The sequence below is a fragment of the Dermacentor silvarum genome, chromosome 2 (assembly GCF_013339745.2).
Source record: "Dermacentor silvarum isolate Dsil-2018 chromosome 2, BIME_Dsil_1.4, whole genome shotgun sequence".
In the NCBI taxonomy this organism is placed as follows: Eukaryota; Metazoa; Arthropoda; class Arachnida; order Ixodida; family Ixodidae; genus Dermacentor; species Dermacentor silvarum.
Window position 1 is genome coordinate 211,858,809 of NC_051155.1, and position 19,506 is coordinate 211,878,314.

Genomic DNA, 19,506 nt, shown 5'->3' on the forward strand with positions numbered 1-19,506 from the left:
TCACAAGAAGATGGCGGCATTTAAGCCGAAGCGTGACCGTAGGCCATATCACTTCAACCCAAAGGAGGTGCGCTCTGAAACCTGCGAGCGCTCACATTCAACGATTACTTTAAATCTTTAGCAGACATCGAAAACTTGGTAGGTTGTTTCTTTTTTCATCTTTTACTTTCAATAGGAGCCTCCCCCCTTAGTGCATCGAACAACTACGAAAAACTTTGTTACACAGGTTTAATCACGTCGAGCTGCACTGGATACACAAATATGGCGCATCCTGCTGCTTGTTATAAACGGCTAGTACTGTACATTGCTTACATATTAATCGAAATTTTTTTGTTCTCCCTCTCATGCTTTTTTCATAAGGTGCGTGCTTGAAAAAAAAAAAAAACTGGAATATATTATCACCGCTCAGTGAATACAGAATGGGCTAGCCCAGCAATTCGGTGCATTTCTTAATGTACGTGCAGTAAGTACGTGCATAAAATAATAGCGCGAAAGCGAAGAGCCGGCAAGCTCCCAAAGGGGCCCTGCGACATCGTCACGAAGTTGTACTTTGCCTACGCTGTCATCGTTGCAAGCACGTCAGTCGGGGCGCTACTCGGCCAGTCCCTGTGCGAAATTCTGCGGCTGCTCCTTATCGGCGATAGGCAGCTAGAAGATGATAGAGGGCTGGACGAGTTGAAATATCGTTGGTCTGGTTAGACTTGGTCAGAGTTGATTAGAGCCACGCTCGCAGCCTGAACGCGTTGTTGCGTGGCGGGTGGCGTATAACGCGTACACAAAGCAAACGAATCTTAAGAGCAGGAAGAAGAGATGTTAGCTTCGCCCAAGACCCAACATGAGGCCGGAAATGAGGCGTGAGGAAGCGAGAAGAAAGGACGGCACGGTTGCGAAGAAAACTTGCTGTGCACAGAAGCGCTTGTTCTACAAATAGCAAAGGGACACGAGGTTCATGACCTTGAAAGAGGGAGCGGCGACCGGAGCGGAAAAGCGTTCGAGTGACGTAATCAATGCTAAAAGAGAGAGAGAGAGAGAGAGAGAGAAAGTAAAAGAGAGACAGCATGAAGAAAAGAGAGTTGTGAGAAGAAAACAGCCACATAGGAATTGAAGCGAAAGGAGGCCACAGGTGAAACCACAACCTATGCAGCTGCTATATATCGACAAATTACGTCTTCGCACTTGCCACGAAAAGTTACGAACTCGCGCCAAAAGTCACAACCTCTTATCTTCTTTTATTTTGCCTATGATTCTTAGACGTTGCTACGCTTTTTAAGCTCAATAATTTTCCAAGGACAGCCTCCATCTCCACACGGCGCAGTCGCGTGTATTCTGGAGCGAATTCACTTTTGAAAGCTTACGATTTTCTGAAACTCGGGAAAGTGCGAAGAGACGGGTGTCACAGGGCCCCTTTAAGGATGCGGGGCTACGCTACTCGCTACTGCGTTTTCTGCACATCGTCGTGCACCGAATAACCGACGAGCCACGGTGTCTGTTTAGGAAAATAGGTGAACAGCCCTGCCGCTAGTGCTGAAGACAGGCTTGCGGTGTAGCAATCCACGCAACCGGAGGCCGAGTGTGATGACCGCAGGTCGCGATCGCGCGGCTTCAGTGTCCGTTCTGGATGAAGCACTTGGACTGGAGAAGCTCGGAGATGACGTCCTGCTCGCTGAGTGCGCTCACGTCGCCAAACTCGAGCTCGTTGCAGGCGATCTTGCGCAGTATCCGGCGCATCACCTTGCCCGACCGGGTCTTGGGTAGCCGCTCGACGCAGTGGATGTACTCCGGGTCCGCAAAAGCTCCGATCTTCGAGCGCACTGCAAAACACGGGAGAAACAGAAATGTATAGACTTTAATGAAAAGCGGGAGATGTAGATAGTGCCATCAAACTTTTCACGTTTGAGTAGCTTATGAAAGATACTTTGGTGCTCTCGGCTGTTCCCCGCTTCCTCCTTTCGTGTTTTTTTTTTTTCGCCTGCTTGCTTTTTCTTTCCACTATTCTTTCTGCCTTTCTTTCCGCCTTCCCCCAGTGTAGGGTAGCAAACCAGAAGCCTCTCTTCTGCTTAACCTGGCTTCCCATCTCATTTCTCTCTGGAGATAATTCTATGGCGACAGCGCTACTAGTACAAAGAATGAAGAAGGTATGAACTAGACACGCACTGAATGCTGACGAAACTTGGCATGCACTGTTCGTACCTTCATCAGTCCTCGTACCAGTAGCGCTGTCACCATACAGTGAACGTAAATCAATTCGCCTGGCATTTTATTTCGGTGCTGCAGATATATAGGTACATTAGACTTGCTATCCAGATCGTCTGGCAAGCTATTTCATGTGCTGGGTCATAATTATGGTATTTATACACAGAGGTAACATATACACGCAGTCGACAATTTCCCCCACTGACACGAACACACACAATAAGGCTATTCACAAAATTTCGATGAGGCCCGTAGACCTTTGAAACACCAGCAGCACTTTCCTAGCTCGCAACTCGCGGGTCGTGCTTTCCCGCGGACCGAGCATGTCCCGTAGCCTTAAGCTCTAGTCGTGCTGTAAGTGTAGTGCGCACTTTCAGAAATTGTCTCTCTGACAAGCAACCGCAGCAGTCACGCAGATCGTAGTGTTATAAGTCCTCGATAACATTAAACACGAAGCGCATTGGCGAGTCTGGCCACCGAATTTCGCTCGTAGAGAGAGAAAGATAAAACTTTATTGTGTCCATGATGAGGTCCGGAGGTGGCAGGGGTCGGGAGACAAACCGCCAGTCCCACCCTTCATCAGACGGCGGCCACTTCTTTCTTTCTGGCGGTGTCTTCGGCCATCCGGACGGCCCAGAGTGGCTCTTCTGGGTCCAAGCTGAGCAGAAATGTCTCCCACTGCTCGGCCGTAGTTATGATGAGTGTAGTGTTAGTCCGGTGGGTGTTGGTGGGTAAAGCTTTGGGGCATGCCCAAATAATGTCATCGAGGTCAGCGCCGGCCTCGCACGCTTTGCAGAGTGGGGAGTATGCATCGGGGTAAATTCGGTGGTATAGCACGGGGTTTGGCAAAGTTCGCGTCTGAAGTAGTCGCCAAGTGGTGGATTCACATTTTGTGTGCTGGGGGGTAGCGTGACCACTCCCTGCAGTAGTGGAGGAGGATTTCTCTGAACGTGAACAGAGGGCTCGTCAGGATCGGAAGACGCAGGAGAAGGAGGATGATGCACCCGGTGTGTGAGAGCTCGGGCGGCATCGTGGGCGGCTTCCTTTCCAGCCAGACCTGAGTTACCAGGGGCCCAGGTGATCTGAACGCGACGTTGACTTGAGTGCCGGACAGTATCTTCTGTGCGTGGGGTGCTATCAGTACCTTTTGTGTAGTTGCGAATGGCCGTTTTGGAATCGCTGATGATGCAGTGTGCATTGGTAGAGTATAGGTCGTGTCACAGGCCACGTTGAGTGTGATGTAATAACAATACGCTTGTTATTGCCTATTACGACCTCGAAGCATGTCAAAGCCACAAGACGCACCAAATTCACAGAAGGATTTGTACACTGAAGTATTGCGTATACAACGGAGATTGCTGCCAACGTCAAGCGACTGTGGATACCAAAGTCGCAGCGTTACTCTCGAAAGCGACATTCGGGTCAATTCTGTCGAAGCGAAGCGCGATAAGAACGTACATCTGAATCACTCCGTAAGCCGTTGGCTTTATATGAGTGTTTAATTCGAAGTAGGCCTATGCAGTACACAAGTATGCGGTACAGAAAGAAGAACTAAAGCGATCGTGCATGGGTCAATATGGGACAGGCACGAGAAGGCGCACATATAGGAATAAGGACAGATTGCAAGTTAGATTGCACTTAGAAAGTTTCACCAACTTTGCCAACGTGAAATATACTTCTACGACAATTTGTGAACAAATCAAGACAGCGCCTTTTACTGTTCTGATTCCGTGTTTACCCGTCTTCTGTAGTGCAATATTCGTTATGCGAAACCAATAGATCCAGCTGTCGGTGCGATGTATATTTACTGCGAACTGCGAAAGGTGGTTTAACATTTCAGAAGAGAATTACAGCGTGACATGACGGAACTGAGAAGAAAGAGCAAACACATACGCTGTCTTTTAATTTCGTTGATTTCTCCACGAGCGGTTATTCCTTCATATTGCAAAGCTGATGATATGACTTTCTCTTACGCGGCTTTCCGTTTGATATTTTATCGACGCGTTCTGCCTCCTTTTCAAGCGACGCTTTTTATAACTCACAGATTTCGGTGGTGTCTATGCACGCACAAAATTATCTTCATCGATCAGCATTGGCTCGTCGTCGTCTTCCGCAGCTGGCTCGTTGGCGCCCCTCGGTTTGCGTTCGTGCTCGGCACGCGCTCGTGCCACTGCTCCCGCGTTCGTCGTCGTCGTCTGCTTCCACAGCTGGCTGCGTTGCCGCTAATCATTCCAGCGTACAATTTCACTTCTCTTCTGTCGTCGTAATGGGGAGGCCGCTTTTACGGGGGTAGTAGCCACTGCTTAAGAGGGTAGGATAGGATAGGAATAAACTTTATTTGTCCAGCGGTTATGGCTGTTGGTGCCCGGGGCTAGGCTACCAGGGGTCCATCGCCGGAGAAAATCTTTCGAGATCCTCGGCAATGGCCCTGACCCGCTGGACGGCCCACTCCTGGTCCTCAGGTGCCTCGCTGAGGAGGACGGCTTGCCATCTCTCAGCGAGGTGCCCCGCTTCAGAGGGTCCTGCTGTTATCTTCCCCCTTCCTCTTGGTCCTTCTTCTTCAGCGCGTTGGCATTGCCAAAGTATATATATGGGCCATATCAGCCCGTTCGTGCTCGCACTACGGGCAGCCGGGCGACGGGTGCAGCGCGGGCCACAGGCGGTGCAGGTGCACGGTAGGGGTTGGTGAAAGTGCCCGTCTGCAACCGCCTCAGGTCGACTGCCTGGGACTTGTCCAGCCGCCCGTGGGGTTGTGGATATGTCATACGTTCTTTCCTGTAGTGTACAAGAACCTCTCGGTACGAGGCCGGAAACTCCTATGTATCGCGGTCCGCGTCTCCGTGGCCCCCAGCTCCGTCCGCCGCGATTTGGGTTCTGTTGGTAATTCCTCCGCTGGGGTCCCGCACAACAACGGCGGCTGCCCTCTGGGTGATCGCGTCGCGGCGGGTAAGTTGCCTCGCGACGCGATGGGCACGCTCGTTGTGGTTGGGCTGGATGCCGGTGTGTTTTCGGCCGTTAGTATTGTTGTTGTTGCGGCTGTTGTCTTCTTTAGTACCAAGCTCCCCGACGTGCGCGGGGAACCATTTCAGGGACTTGTTCGTAAGAGGATAAGAGCCAAAATATTCGTTGTCTTACGTAACGGACAGATTTAATTTTGAAGCAATTTCATGGAAATCCATCCAGAATGAACGCGCTCGGGAAAGGCTCGTCGTCGAGGTGCCGATTCTGGCGTGAGGGCTTCCGAAGCCCAGGCGAAACTTCGGCGAAGAGCCGCGGACCCCGAGTTGAAGGAGCGCGGTGTTGAGGCCAAACGTCAGCGAAGAGCCGCCTACCCCGAGATGCGGGAGCGCGATGTTGAGGCCAAGCGTCAGTGTCGTCTTACCCTTCAGGAACCCGACAACGATGGTGCACGCCTCGACAACGCTAGCGTCAACATCCCCGGTGCGACGGCCAGTTTTCAACGCAAGTTTCTCAACCGGAACTTCGGAGCCAGCTGCAGTGCGTATGACCGGTTGTGGTTCGAGCAAACGTGGTACTCGTCAGTGCAATTCATTCGGAGGAACACCGAAGAAAGACACGACAAGCTTTGCTCACCCCAATTTCCTCGACAGAAGAGGCGCAGCTGATTTTTTTTTATTTTTTATTTTTTTTGTCTTTCAGTATTCGCCAATACGCGAGAATGTACTTTTTAAATGCCACATGTTCCGTCGGTCTTTCAAGTGGAGCACTCTAATAATAATAACAAACAAACAAGAAAATCCAGGCTCTTTTATCACACGGACATTGTAATAGTTATCCTAATCTGCTGTTTCAACGTTTCGCAATTACCATGGCTGGTGCAGTACGCAGCTCGAGAGGCAATTAAGCAGTGTCCTTCGCAGGGGCGATTGTTTTCCGAATTGTTAGTATTGATTCCACGGCTTAAAATGACAGATTCGATGGCTCGGCATGTTAGTATAAGAGCGGAGTTGCCGAAGTGTTATATTACGGAATTTTCCGCAGCCTCCCCCCCATTCTTTTTTCTTTTATAACTACTACACACTGATTTCTCATCAAAGTCGAGTTAATAGTACAGCCGGAAACACTAACCTGGTTAGAATTAGGGCGCAAAAGTGGGTTGAATTCCTCCCACGGCTGCATTTTGCCGCGATAGAGTTACGAAACGAGAGGAGAAGCAAGAAAAAAAAAGAATGACGCTTGCGTCAGTCTCTGTACCAGCGTTCTTGCCAACTCTCGACAGTGCGTGGGATTAGCACGGCAGGCGACCGAGCTTGCGAGCACTGACGACAGCTCTATCAAACAACGCGTGGAGTTAAAGCCGTCCTTAAGTTTTTTTGTCTTTTGAAATCGGAGCTCTACAAATGTGTAAATGACAGCTTCACGAGAATGAGAGCTAGCCTGGAATTTATTTGCTCGTTTATTTCCCAATTATTCTTTTTTTATTATTTCCTTCCCCTTTAGCAGCAACAGATTGTCGTAGGTTCAAATGGACGACGTTAGGAAATGAAGACGTTCCAGAGGGGAAAAAAAAGAAGAAAAGAAAAGCACGCGAATGTGGCAGAAATAGATTGCGCCATAAAAGTTGGTTGGAACTCCAGCAGTGCCCTTCCGAGCACTAAATCAAGCGGGCCTTCCGTTACGGCCGCAAACTGTGTTGTCAACGAGAAAAAAAAAAAGAAAGAAAAGAAGGAAGAAGGAAGAAAGAGAAGAAGAAACAGAAAGCAAATCTTAACACAAAACGTTGGGCTCTAAATATCCATTAGCTTTACTGAACTACTCCAATATAGAAAGCCCAACCTCACAACTTCCCACTCCCCTGTGTTTCCTTTCTTCATCTGTCTTCCTGAACCATAAAAAAAAGAAAGAAAGAACTTCGTTTCTGTCGCATTAGAGGCATAAAAATAGACAACTTTAACGAAATATAACCGCTCGAGATTTGTCAACAGCTTTTGTTTCTTTCCCCTCTTCGGGCATGGTTTGAAATCATCCACGTACTGCTCGCACTTATAGCACGACGGCGCTAATGAATTCTGAACAAAAAGAACTGACACTGACTCTAATGCGATAGACATATGAAATACTTCAATCCTATGACTATCCATCGACATCCACATGACATTGGTGACGTGATCACTTACGTGTTACTAGGTCGTTGCGATCTACTACAGTTGTCTCCCTGCTATTTTCTAGCGATGCTGTCTACGAGTGTACAACGTCTCATATGGTCCAACGTCCACCGAAATACAACAGCGTAATCGCAGACTTTTTGTCGGTTGCTTTTGAACATTACATACGACATACCACAGATCTTTCACTATTGAACTCGCTACACGCTGACCTACCTATCGCTACATATCCACGCACACATGCATACATGTATGCAAACGACAGCAAACGTCTTATCACAAGCATCCTGCACACCGAGTAGTGTTTAACGGGGTGCATTTTTCAATCTAGTGCGCCAGCAACTCACGCGCATATGCCGCCTTCACTCACGTCTCACGTGCCTCTCTACGTCACACCACTCCGCTGTTCACCCTTTCTCCCTCCATCGCTCTTACCCCGCCAGTTGCTTCGCCGAGGATATATTTCTCCATTTCGCCAAAGGTCAGGTTTTGATCTGTGTAATTCTGTCTCATTAAAGCTCTTTCAGGGGATACATCTCGTACATGTACTGTTATCAAAATTAGCCCACAATCGTTTTTTTTTTTTTACACAGCCTTCGAAGTCGACCCGAGATGCAAACTCGGATAAAAGAACCGACGGCCAGTTTCGATCTGTGTAATGTTAACGCACTAAATCTGACTTTCGCTGAGGAGGATGGACGGGAAGGCCGTGTACATATTGGATGCTGGCGCTGCGTCGCCCCTTGACAAGCTGAGAGCTACCTGTTGCGTTGCTGGCCGTATTAAAGTTGGCAGCTAGAAGAGCTTGAGTTCTGAATTATATATCACGATCACCTTGCCCAATAATGTTAAGCATTGGCGAAAGTGTTTCTGGTATCTTTAAGGTGAAGCCATGACTGCGCGGACAATCCGAGTTCTGGCAGTTTGATTTGACGTGAGGTGACTTACCACTTTGCTTGAGCCGGGTCTTGAGATCCTCGGAGAAATGTTTGCCCTGTAGAAGAAAAAAAAAAAGAATGAATGAAAGCGAGTCATCGGAGGAATAACTCTCGACAGTGAACGCGAAAATTAAGCGGCAGCTTTCGCCGCATAGCGCAGCGCCGTACGGACTTCCCGCCAGTATACCTATAGACGCAGCGTCACATACACGCACAAAATAACAGGTATATCTGTCCGATTTCAGGCGTAGCACAGACGTAACGTGTTTTAATTCATGACACGCTAAACGACGCGTGGCGGTGCCCCCAGAGACTTTCCAGCGGAATCCCAAAAGTTGCGTCAGCTGACTCGATCTTGTAGTTGCAGATTTCCTAGCCTCACCACATCGGCTAATTTTCTGCCAACATCTACTGCGCTCTAGCTTTCCTTGGCACCCGTTCTTTTTACCCATTTTTGGAGCCTTCTCTAACAGACCAACGTTTATTTGTTTTAATTACGCAGTCGGTGTCCTGCCTGAATTCATTTCTTCCTCTTGGTCTCCTCTAGAAGATCAGCTGTAGCTGTTTGCTCACTAATCCGTGTTGCCGTCCTTAGCTTCATCGCAAGATTCTTTGTTAATTAACCTCCAAGTTACAACCCTACAAGTTAGTACCTGTAGAATGCGCTCATCTCATACTTTTGAAGGGTATACCTGCCTGAATTTCCCTTTTCATTTCTTTCTTTCAAGAATATCTGTAGGCTGTCGGTCATGACTTGAGAGCGTCTGTTATTTGCTCTCCAACCGCATACCTGTATTCATGCTCATGATAAAGTAGCGAAAAGTAAGATGTTGGCAGGAAAGATTCGAACCGGGACCAGCATGTATACGCATGCGTGAGACACCTCCGGGAACCCTTTCTCAGAGGAACAGGCCCCAACAATGACCGGCCTGCTCGGATTCCTCGAGTAGGTACACGCGGATTTTTATCTACAAATATTCACGGAAGCTCGAGCTTTATGCAGGTCTGTTGCATCCATTTAGGCAACGTTATTTTCTACTACGCCTTAAGGTGAGACCTTCTCGAAATCAAAATAAAATAAATAAATGTGTACTGACGTTCTTTAGGAACGACGTAGCAGTAGAGGCACTGCCCCTTGACCTTGTGCTGCCGGGGCACCGCCGCCGCCTCGGCGAGGTCGTGCACGGCGAGCAGCGCCGCCTCGACCTGCGCCGTCGAGATGAGGTGGCCCGACACGTTCAGCATGTCGTCCACGCGACCCGTGATCCAGTAGTAGCCGTCCTCGTCCCGGCGGGCACCTGCGGAGCAGGACCACGCCGAAGCAACAATCTTCGTCTTACCGGTTTTGCCAGCGTCATTTAGATACCTTAGCGAAGGTGGGCCTATAGATCATTGTTTAAAAGCGATGCATTAAAAAGAGGAAGTAAACAGGCGGGTTTGTACATAATATATCAGAATGCACGAACAATACATTGGCGAAACATGACACCCAATGAACGTTAGATTAAACGGACATCGTACGGACGCGGCTACAAAACTTTATAATGCAGCCAGGTCACAATTTCGACAATTTAAACTTCATATCCTACAGGCACACCTTTCGTTCACGCAGAGACAGCAACTGGAGAGAATTATATCTCATTCACAAGTTCGATACACTGCAACCATCATGCATAAAGGTTTCAAAAAGAGCTCTTCAATCCCTTTGTTACACCAGACGAATATGACCAGCAGCGCTTATTATTATTTTTTTGCAATCTTACACTTGCTTAGACCAAAACTGATCGTATTCTTGTCCCAATTTATTACGTCAATATAATTTTTTCTGGCAAGCCATGCTTTGCTAATTTTTTTATTTACTTAATTAGAAAAGGCAAGTTTTTAAAGCTTAATGTGCAGCTTGTCAAACGCTGCTGGGTTCATCAGGACCAACCGACAGCCTGACAGTAAAGAAACCGGTATCACGAGAACACAGAAAAATCGTGCGCGTGCACGAATGATGGACTTCTTCAGCAGGATTAAAAGCGGTGACCAGCGTCCGATAATTGCGACGTGCATGTGTACGCATACGTGCAGATTTGGTGCCCTGTTGACCCTTTGGTGTCCTGGAGGAGCCAGAGCAACGACACACTATTTACATTTAGTGCTTCCGCAAATTTTCACTTCCCTTCACCGCCATACATTTTTATGCCTCACCGCAGTACACCGCTATAGTGCGGTGTAAGCCACTAAAAACGCAAATGAATTTGTTAAGGTTGGCTTCTCTACAATAAGATATGTTGTGAGGAGAAGCACGCTTCTCTCGTTCTCTTCGTTAAAACGTTACATTTGGAACGCATCATTATTAACCTATGCTTTTCTTTTTTTTTTTGCTTGACAGGCTATGTAACCTATAGTTTCGAATTTCGCACGTTATTGTTCGAATTTCTGTAGCCTGCAGCATGGTGCACCGCAGTTTCTTACTTGGGAATTAATTAGAACCACTGCGGAATGGCGCAGGCATCTGTTTAAGTTCACGTGGGACAAGAAGTCACATTGGTTTTTCAATAATTGTGTTGTAATTATGACCACTGTTTATAAACATGGTGCCTGTTTACGAGATGTGCCGCCTAACCACATCACTTTCAAAAAATAAAAAAAAGAATTAAATAATCAGACTACGTGGTGCAACCCTCCAAATTTTATTACGCAAGTAGCTTTCTTGGAACAATGATCATCGACGCCACTACGCTACACATAAAATAAATAATTCTAAGGAACTATTCCAGTCGCTTTGAAACGTGCACGAGTTGTAGCGCACTTACCGTCGCCAGTGAAGTAGTATCCGGGAAACTTCGTGAAGTAGCTCTTCTGGAAGCGGTCGTGATCTTTGTACAAGGTGCGCATCATACCGGGCCACGGTTTCTTAATAACCTGAAATTGCCCCACGAACGAAGGAAATACATCAAATTGCGCTCTAGACTGTTCCAAGTGACTCAAAGTTTCCTGAGAACTGTGGAAGTAAAAAGAAAGAAAAAAAAGGGAAACACGGCGTCTTTTTTTTTCGAAGCATAATGAAAGATGATGCCTTAGGCGGTAGAGAGATATACCACAAAATGGATTCTCCGACCTGCTACACCACAGTGCGATAAGAGATATATTATAGAGAGGAAAAGGGGGCGAGCATCTGTGATGACAAAGCAATTATAATACACCGAGTGAGTTATGCGTTCTACATATATATAACACGCAAAATATTAACGTTAGGTACGCGTGCGTGATATGGGCAGGCACAAGCCCATTACACAGAAGGGCAGTTGGTCGCATGAGACGAACGCAGACGTATTCGACTAATTTTTAATGTCCGACGCCTTCGTGTATAGCGGTGTGTAGTGCACGTGTAACAAACGTGCACTCGTCGGACGAATTACGGCCGGACATTCAAGCATGCGTCGGATAGATTCGAACTGTAATTTTGTTTGCAGTTTGTGATATAAACCAGAGTTCCGTTTACGGACACATCGCGATGTCAGTGAGTGCGATGTAAACGTTGGATGCTACTGACTAAATTTTGACACCTATTTACAGTGGTGCCAGAACGACGGTAACGAGGCAAACATCATGGCTGTTTGGCAGAGGAAGCTGCTTCCCACCGCTGTACCGAAGTCTGGCGTAGTGGACATTATTTCATTACACGCTCGTTGCAAAATGTAGAAAATGTATACTATCGGTAAACAAAGCATACACGCGAAGAACATCAGCATGCGCGAATCTACAATGGAATTTCGAGGGAATCTACTGAGCATGAGTAAAACCACACGAATTTATGCATAGATTCAGTACCTCAAGGAGTCCTGTCATTGAGGTATACTTATCGGGGTTCCGCGAATTCGAATCTCTCAAATAACAAATCGAATATTGTCCTAATTGATTCGGTCCTCGAAATGAATAGTCAGAGTTAGAAAATCGGAATATCTTTCGAAGATGTCACGTCGTCGACTGTCCGCGGTAAAGCATGAAATTGGAACAAAGATGCGATAACTTTCATCCCACCCACAGTGGTCATAACGATACTATAGATAGCTCGCTGCGCTGCTAATGGTGCCAGCATTTTCCGGTTAGACTACAATAAATGGCAATAAACTTTTATTTAGACATGTCATTCTGAGGTGCATACTGTTTGCTACAATTTATAGATGCAGCGCCTGTGTCCTCTAATCGGATTAAATCTTAATACGCTTAATTTCAAGGTACTCGATACTACAGTGGAACCATTTGCCGCGACCATTCCACCTAGCAAAAAAATGGCTTGTTTTCGCTGTGACACTGCCGCAGACGACACGCGTTTCTGGTTTCTTCACGAAAGTATACAAACAGGTTAGTTTGTCCATAAGTATGCATTTTTAAACTTTATAGGATGATGCTCGACCCCGCATTCTCCCAAGAACCCCGAATTGGCGAACAAACTGCTTAGATGTTTCTAAAAACGGTGCCTTTGTGCCCCTAAAAGAGCATGCTTTATAGTGTGCAGTGTAATGACAAACTTTCTATTGTTGTTAGTTACAGAATGCGATACTTCTTTAGATTAATAGTGAGAAGGCCGTACATTATTTGCAAACCGTTTGAAATACTGAAATACTTGTATATTAGACATTCGATTTGATTCACTTCTGGAACAATTAAATTGGGTCTCCAAAACTAGCATTCACACTCCCCTAATAATATTTTTATCTGTGTTAGTTCTAAGGTTATGACGAAACACATAGCACGTAGACCTTCTAACACCGACGCCACGGTGTCGATAAAATAAGAGTAGCAACGAAATTCATTGATACGCACCAAGTAGCCTTCTCCTGGGCCTTTGATCTCTTTGCCGTCCGGGTCGAGTATGGCTGGCGCCACGCCGAAGAATGGGAGTGTCTGCGCAAGTAGTGGTATGTTTGGCAAGTCACGTCTCTGAATTAAAACCAACCTACCAACACGGCGTACACTATAGACGACCGTATTTTGTGTACATTCTTTTCCTCGAATTATACTCATTTTTTAAAATCATTTGTACAGCCGAATTGTCAATCGCGGCGGTAGTGGGGGACAGTGACGATGCACAAGAAAGTATGGTAAATGAAAGAAACCGTTACAAAATACGACCCATAATGTCGAAACTCCGCGGTAGGCAGTCCCTGTTAAGAGGGATTATTTTACGCAAGCAGCTATAATCAGCGTGCATGACATGCCTACAGAGTATTAACGTTTTTCCGAAACAACTTTTCTACCTCGTATTTGTTAGGCAATCGTGGTAAGAAGAGTGAACGTCAGTGTCAGTGTCTGATAATAACACGTCCTTGCGATAACTAAAACAAAATGAAAGCGACATATCACACTCGTAACTTTTTCAGAAACGCCGTTTGTTTTTGTAGTTAACTGAAACTGCGTTTGAAGAAGGCTTATAGAAGTATAAAGGAGGATTCGAAAGGTGTAATCCCCACTCACCGCTGCTCCCGGCTTCAGGGGCGTGCAGCCCGGCAGAGGCGTGATCATTTGTCCACCCTGTTATTGCGTGACAAAAAAATAATGATGTAGAACAGGCCATCATATCGACAAGTTAAACACTTAGTTGCCTCGACTGATTTTGGTAATTGTCAAACTCGGTTCATCCCTGGCGAATGAGGGCCTTGACATGTTGACCGAATAAAGCGTTTGAATCCTTATACTGGGAGGCAATATTTTTAAGTGACGTGAGGAAATATGTAATCTTTAATCAATGGTATGTATCCAGGCACATTTACTAAGTATAGCGTACGTTTCTTCAACGAATCGGCATGAGCAATGATTCACTATCATCGATCGAGTGGTCGCAATGCCCAGGGCTGGCGTGCTCCCTTTTTTTTTTTTTATCAAAAATGCTACGATTGTACGCCATTCCCTTTGTTCTTATTCCTATTCCTTTACTTCCAGAAACAGTGAAAAATTGTTGGTTTCAAAGCACAAAACACAATCAAATGCGTAGGAAACAAGAATATCACTCCTAATGCGCACAGGACCGTTCTGGCCGCACATTCCTGTACATTCTTAAGAGCACTTCCACATGGATTGCCTGAGAACCTGAGTGTCAAAACAGAAATGTGACCACTGCTGGATTTATTAAATTAGATGCAATTACACGAGGCACTGCATTTTTTTATGCTTGCCTATTTTGATTCTATGAACGTTATCATCACGATTTAAATATAGAAGGACGGGAGGGGGGACTTGTGATATTACTCTGTGACATCAACCTTCTCAAGGAAAGCAGCTCTGCATAAAACTGGCCTGTTCGGTTGAAAATTAGACTCTAGTACCAGCTCTGACTTATCCAGCAAGTCATTCAGGTCCATTGCAGCACGGCTACTTCCGTAAGTAGGAGCACCGCCTTAAGCGCAATCCTGAAGCTGCGTTCACAGGGAGACGCGAGGTTGAAGCGCGAGTGGTTCCCGCGGGGCTTTGTTTAAGAGCGATTGTGGCAACATTGGAAGCCGAGTGAAAACAACAGCAAAGCAATTAATTAGCTTTAAATACGTGGTAAATCGCATGTGTTGCTTATTTTTTTTGGGGGGGAAATGAAAGCTGGCGCAATGTTCCTCGGAGCTTCAAACGACAGGGACGCCATCTATGGGTGACTACCGCAACTAACCTGGAAAGCTCTGTCGGTGTCATTTATATAGCGGCGTGCGCGTTGGTGCAACAGTAAATGAAGAAAAAAACTTCGAGCGAGGTTGTGAGCACGCTGCGTTCGCGTTTATGCTTATTCTGTATTTTTTTCTTCTTGCCTTCTGTCCTTGCGAGCTCTCCACCAGAATGAGTTCTCCTTTCTGCCTGTTCTCTGTCTTTTCTTTCCGTCATTCGATAGCACCACTTCTCTTTCTTTTTTCTTCAAACTCTATTTACAGTAAATAATCAGCAAGCGCGCAAAGGCGACTCACTGTAGCTTAGCCACAATTTTGCTTAGCATTCCTCCGGAGCTGGCCTATAAACTGAAAAGAAGGTCTACCAATATAAGCGGAACCTCGACGAATCGACCCTTCGAAGGCACTGACACCACATCAGCAGCGCGCCATTTTCCTCGATCAACTTGCGAGCTTAGAGATACATCACTCGTCAAATTCGGCGCATTGCAATTCTGTTTGAGGCTACATGCTTAAGCTCACGGGCAGCGTCAGAAAAATAGCTCGCGCTAGTTCTTCGAAACCGTGGTGCCAAAAAAATATTAATCCCTTATTATGTCACGAATTATGATCGACTGTCAATAATTGTGTGAAATTTATATAATTTTATGTCAAGGCGCTGGAGACATCATTGAAGGCACGTCAAGGTGGTAGAGTGACTATGTACATTTTATAATGAGTGGTCATAATTACAAACTAATTAAATATCTATTTATTGTACAGTCAGTCATGCTACGTTCCTTCATAAAAAGAATTGAGTCACCCGCTCGGATCACATGCACAAGATAACTATTGTCTGCAAGCCCCCATTACTAGAAAAAAAAATATTTCTAAATTGCTACCGAAGCGTCCCACGTCAACTCAAAAAGCACTACCTTCAAACACGGTAGTGCTTTGATCACCAAAGCGGTCGTCAGTAACGATATATTTTACTCGGAGGTAATAGGGACGTGCTTTAATTAGGTAGGCAGAATGTTAAATTTATCCTATGGCTAATATCCGTGTTCTATTCCCTGCAGTGTTCTATTTCACCACTGCAGAGAAGCGGCCAAAATAGGTCGCATACGTACAGAAATGTACTCGCCGTGACTCGATCAAGCGGATAATATAAATTAATAACTAGGGCAAAAGCGTCAAACATTTCATCAGTGTGGGGATCGAGCGTCCCCTGCCTGTGCGGGGACTTGGACGCAAACAGCGACAAAGTTTACGCCTTTCGCTCAAAAAAAGTCCTTACGCTATATCTTTTCGTACGAGCAGATGCTAGCCAATCGTGCCTTTGGACATGTCAGTAGCTAAGGTTGTCGGTCTAATGCAAACAACGCTTACGAGCTTGATACTCCGCTAAGTCGACCCCAGGACCTTATGCATGACGGCAGAGGTTGTGCTCTCACAAGAGAGAATGCGATAACTATTTTAAAGTGCAAGCGAGCAATTGTATCAGCTAATCATGCTACCCATCAGTCGCTCATTTTAAGGGAACTATATAGTCATTCACACAATCTACACGCAAAGCACAATATGTTCGCGCCATCCGTGAACTTCTACGAGAAGTGGTAGTTTTTCCGATGATATCCGCCGCAATCGTTACGCTCCTTGGGTAGTTCAGCTTTGATCTAGCGTTATTTACTCGCTTTCTTCTTGCAATTGATTACTTTATCTTTCGCTTCTCACCGTTCCCTGTCGGCTTCTCGCTTAACCTCTAGCCGATTACCAACGATGTCCTTAAGGTAGCCCTCCAAATCTTCTACCAGATATAAGACAGCCAAATACAGAGTCGTTCTCGGTTGACGCTGCCGGTGGAGTGCCCCAACCGAATGCTTGTCAGGTTTTTTAGTGTGTTATAGCTTCTTAAACGGACATGTGGCTTTGCTTCCTTTTGTGACTCTAAAGAAAGGAATTTTTTTTTCTCCACGCCCTCCAACAAAGAAATTGAACATATCGCAACAGATCGCGTCGACGGAACCAGCCGAAAGTGTTTGGAGTGCTCCGCTCGTGCTAGGAGAACGAGGAGCCGCATTTCAGAGCATCCCAAAGCGCTTGAAAACGAGCAGCTAAAAAAAAAAAAAACGCTTAACCTTGCACTCGGTAGCGCAACGCTTGAAACAGCAAAGCTGGGCGATCGTAGCCCAGCATTTTCCGGAAGTGCGCGCGAACTTTTCATTTTATTACTCATGATGATGATAATTTCTTTTCCCGCGTCTTGGACTTACGGCCGTCACTGCGCGTTGCATAGCGCAGCTTGCAACACCGACACTGCGTTGCAATGCCCACAACGCGTTCCAGCAGACCCGCTCCGTGAATGCGTCTCTCTCTCTCGCTCTCATTTTCTTTATCTCTCTCCCAAGCGTAGTGCGCAAAACCACTTCTTCTCTCTCGCTCTCATTTTCTTTATCTCTCTCCCGAGCATAGTGCGCAAAACCTCTTCTTCACCTCGCAGAGCATTGACACGAGCGCGTGCGAACGCGCCAGCTGTGGACGAAGACGACGACGCTCGAACGCAATCATATGGTTCGCATAAATACATGTTCTGCAAGCGTGGCTGTATATAGCCTAGTGGTTACGACGCTCGCCTTGGGTGCGCTGGTTCGAATGCCGCCTCGGCAAGAAAGTTTACTTTCTTTCATTTCTTTCTTTATTGCTGATGATGATAGTTTCTTGATACGAACCACAAATTAAAAATTCAGAGCCCTTCCACTACTGTGAAGATGGAAGTCAGCGAAGCTGTGACTATAGGGTGGGTCTGCTGTAGTGAATATTGCTATAGTGAATTTATATATTATCATTATTGATTATATTGAGCGTCTTCGGCATGTTCGTCAAAGAGCAAGGACACCGGCGTCTTGTGTTCGCCCGGCTCGATGGCCAAGTAGTGCGTTTGCTGCGCCTATTCCGCCCCATCGTCATAGACTAGCGTATATGAGCCACAGCGTTCATAGCTGCGGCACACTGCGCGGCAGCGTCAAGATCCTGTGAGATCTCTCCTGCTCTTGCTCTCGGCGGCTCATACCCACATATCCAACGCGGGTATGAGCCACACACGATTTTTACTTACCTTCTTTCTTTCTTTCTTTCTTTCTTTATTTCCATCCTTCCTACCTTCCTTCCTTTCTTGTCACTGGCTCATACCCGCATATCCCTGGCTCATACCCGCATCAATGTTACTGGTGTCATGACCTATCAGTCATGTTAGTCATCCGTTTTGACAGCTGTGCCACGGCCGCTGGATAAAAAAAAAGGTGCCTTTTCTTTATCCAGCGGCCGTGCCTGTGCTAAGGCACAACTTGCGGGAAACCGCCACGCACATGTAGCCGAAATTGTTGGTCTATGGACGCGACCTTCTGGAACCTAGCGCTTAACGGCTTCGCTGTAAAAAGCAGTAATGAATCTTCGCGAAACAAAGAAACAAGCAAGGTGAACGGGGCCAACACAGCTGTCATGCGAGAGCAACGATCTCAACCGTTTTTCAATTACGTTTACAGAACCTTTATACGCCTGGAGTCTCTGGTAGCGTTCGAGCTCATAAAGCGGCGTGCGAATTGGCGCAGTTCTTTCTTTCTTCTTTTTTTCTTTGCCTTAACCCCATTCCCTCTATGTAGAGTAGCATAGCAAACCAGGATGGCGTCTGGTTGACCTCCATGCCTTTCTTTTATTTTGTATCTTTCTGTTTCTGTTTCCAGATCCCGTACCGAGCTTGCTCTTCACCTGACGTACCATTTTAGGCTAATCTCAGTCCAGTAGAGAAGTAAGCGAGCTGCTATAGGCAGATAACGGTCACCGTAAGCTGTGACGTAATCGGAGTTTCCAAGGCTATGCCTGCTCACCGTTTCCGTTTGCCAGTACGTGTCCAGAACGATGCAGCGGCACTCGCCGACCACGTGGTGGTACCAGAACCAGGCGTCTGGACCGATGGGTTCACCCGCGATCCCCAGCAGCTTCAGTGACTTTCGGCTGTGTCTGCGGAGCAATGATACTGGCGATGAGGTGAACGCTTTGTCTTACATATGACGCCTGAACTGACGAGATAGAGATAGGGAGACCATGTTTAACGAAATGTTAGCGTAGCCAGAGAGAGTACAGGCTTGTCATCCTACTTTATATTCATGATGAAGGATGCAAAATAAATAAATAAATAAGTTCACCCTCCATGCACCCCGTACAGATGGTAAACCAGCACAGATGAAATGTGCGGCCCCGGTGGGAGCCACACGTGATTTCTTTCTGTTTTCTTTCTTTCTTTCTTTCTTTCTTTCTTTCTTTCTTTCTTTCTTTCTTTCTTTCTTTCTTTCTTTCTTTCTTTCTTTCTTTCTTTCTTTCTTTCTTTCTTTCTTTCTTTCTTTCTTTCTTGTCCCTGGCTCATACCCGCATAACCAATGAGGGTATGCGCCACACGTGATTTTATTATCATCAATCGTGACGTAACTGACGAGCATTTGAGTTTATTGATGTCACGACCTATTTAGTCATGACATCAATATGCCGCCTTGAAGAAGACAAGTCAACTTGTCGAAACGTTGGCTCCTGCTCTCACCTTGTTCTCGTGTTACTCCCCTGTTAGTCATGTTAGTC

The 19,506-nt window shown here is 46.4% G+C and overlaps 1 protein-coding gene across 1 annotated transcript in view; it reads right to left on the reverse strand.

Moving 5' to 3' along the window:
• Positions 1–214: 214 nt before the first annotated feature.
• LOC119442561 (acetyl-coenzyme A synthetase-like) overlaps positions 215–19,506 on the reverse strand; it is a 58,302-nt gene continuing 39,010 nt past the window's right edge. Inside the window, exons 10-17 of the mRNA XM_049662236.1 lie at positions 18,762–18,894; positions 13,727–13,783; positions 13,076–13,156; positions 11,062–11,170; positions 9,371–9,555; positions 8,935–8,949; positions 8,268–8,313; positions 215–1,811 (exon numbers count right to left, since the gene is read on the reverse strand). Coding sequence (XP_049518193.1) covers positions 1,603–1,811; positions 8,268–8,313; positions 8,935–8,949; positions 9,371–9,555; positions 11,062–11,170; positions 13,076–13,156; positions 13,727–13,783; positions 18,762–18,894 — 835 coding nt within the window. The 3' untranslated portion in view covers positions 215–1,602. The remainder of the gene's footprint in view (positions 1,812–8,267; positions 8,314–8,934; positions 8,950–9,370; positions 9,556–11,061; positions 11,171–13,075; positions 13,157–13,726; positions 13,784–18,761; positions 18,895–19,506) is intronic.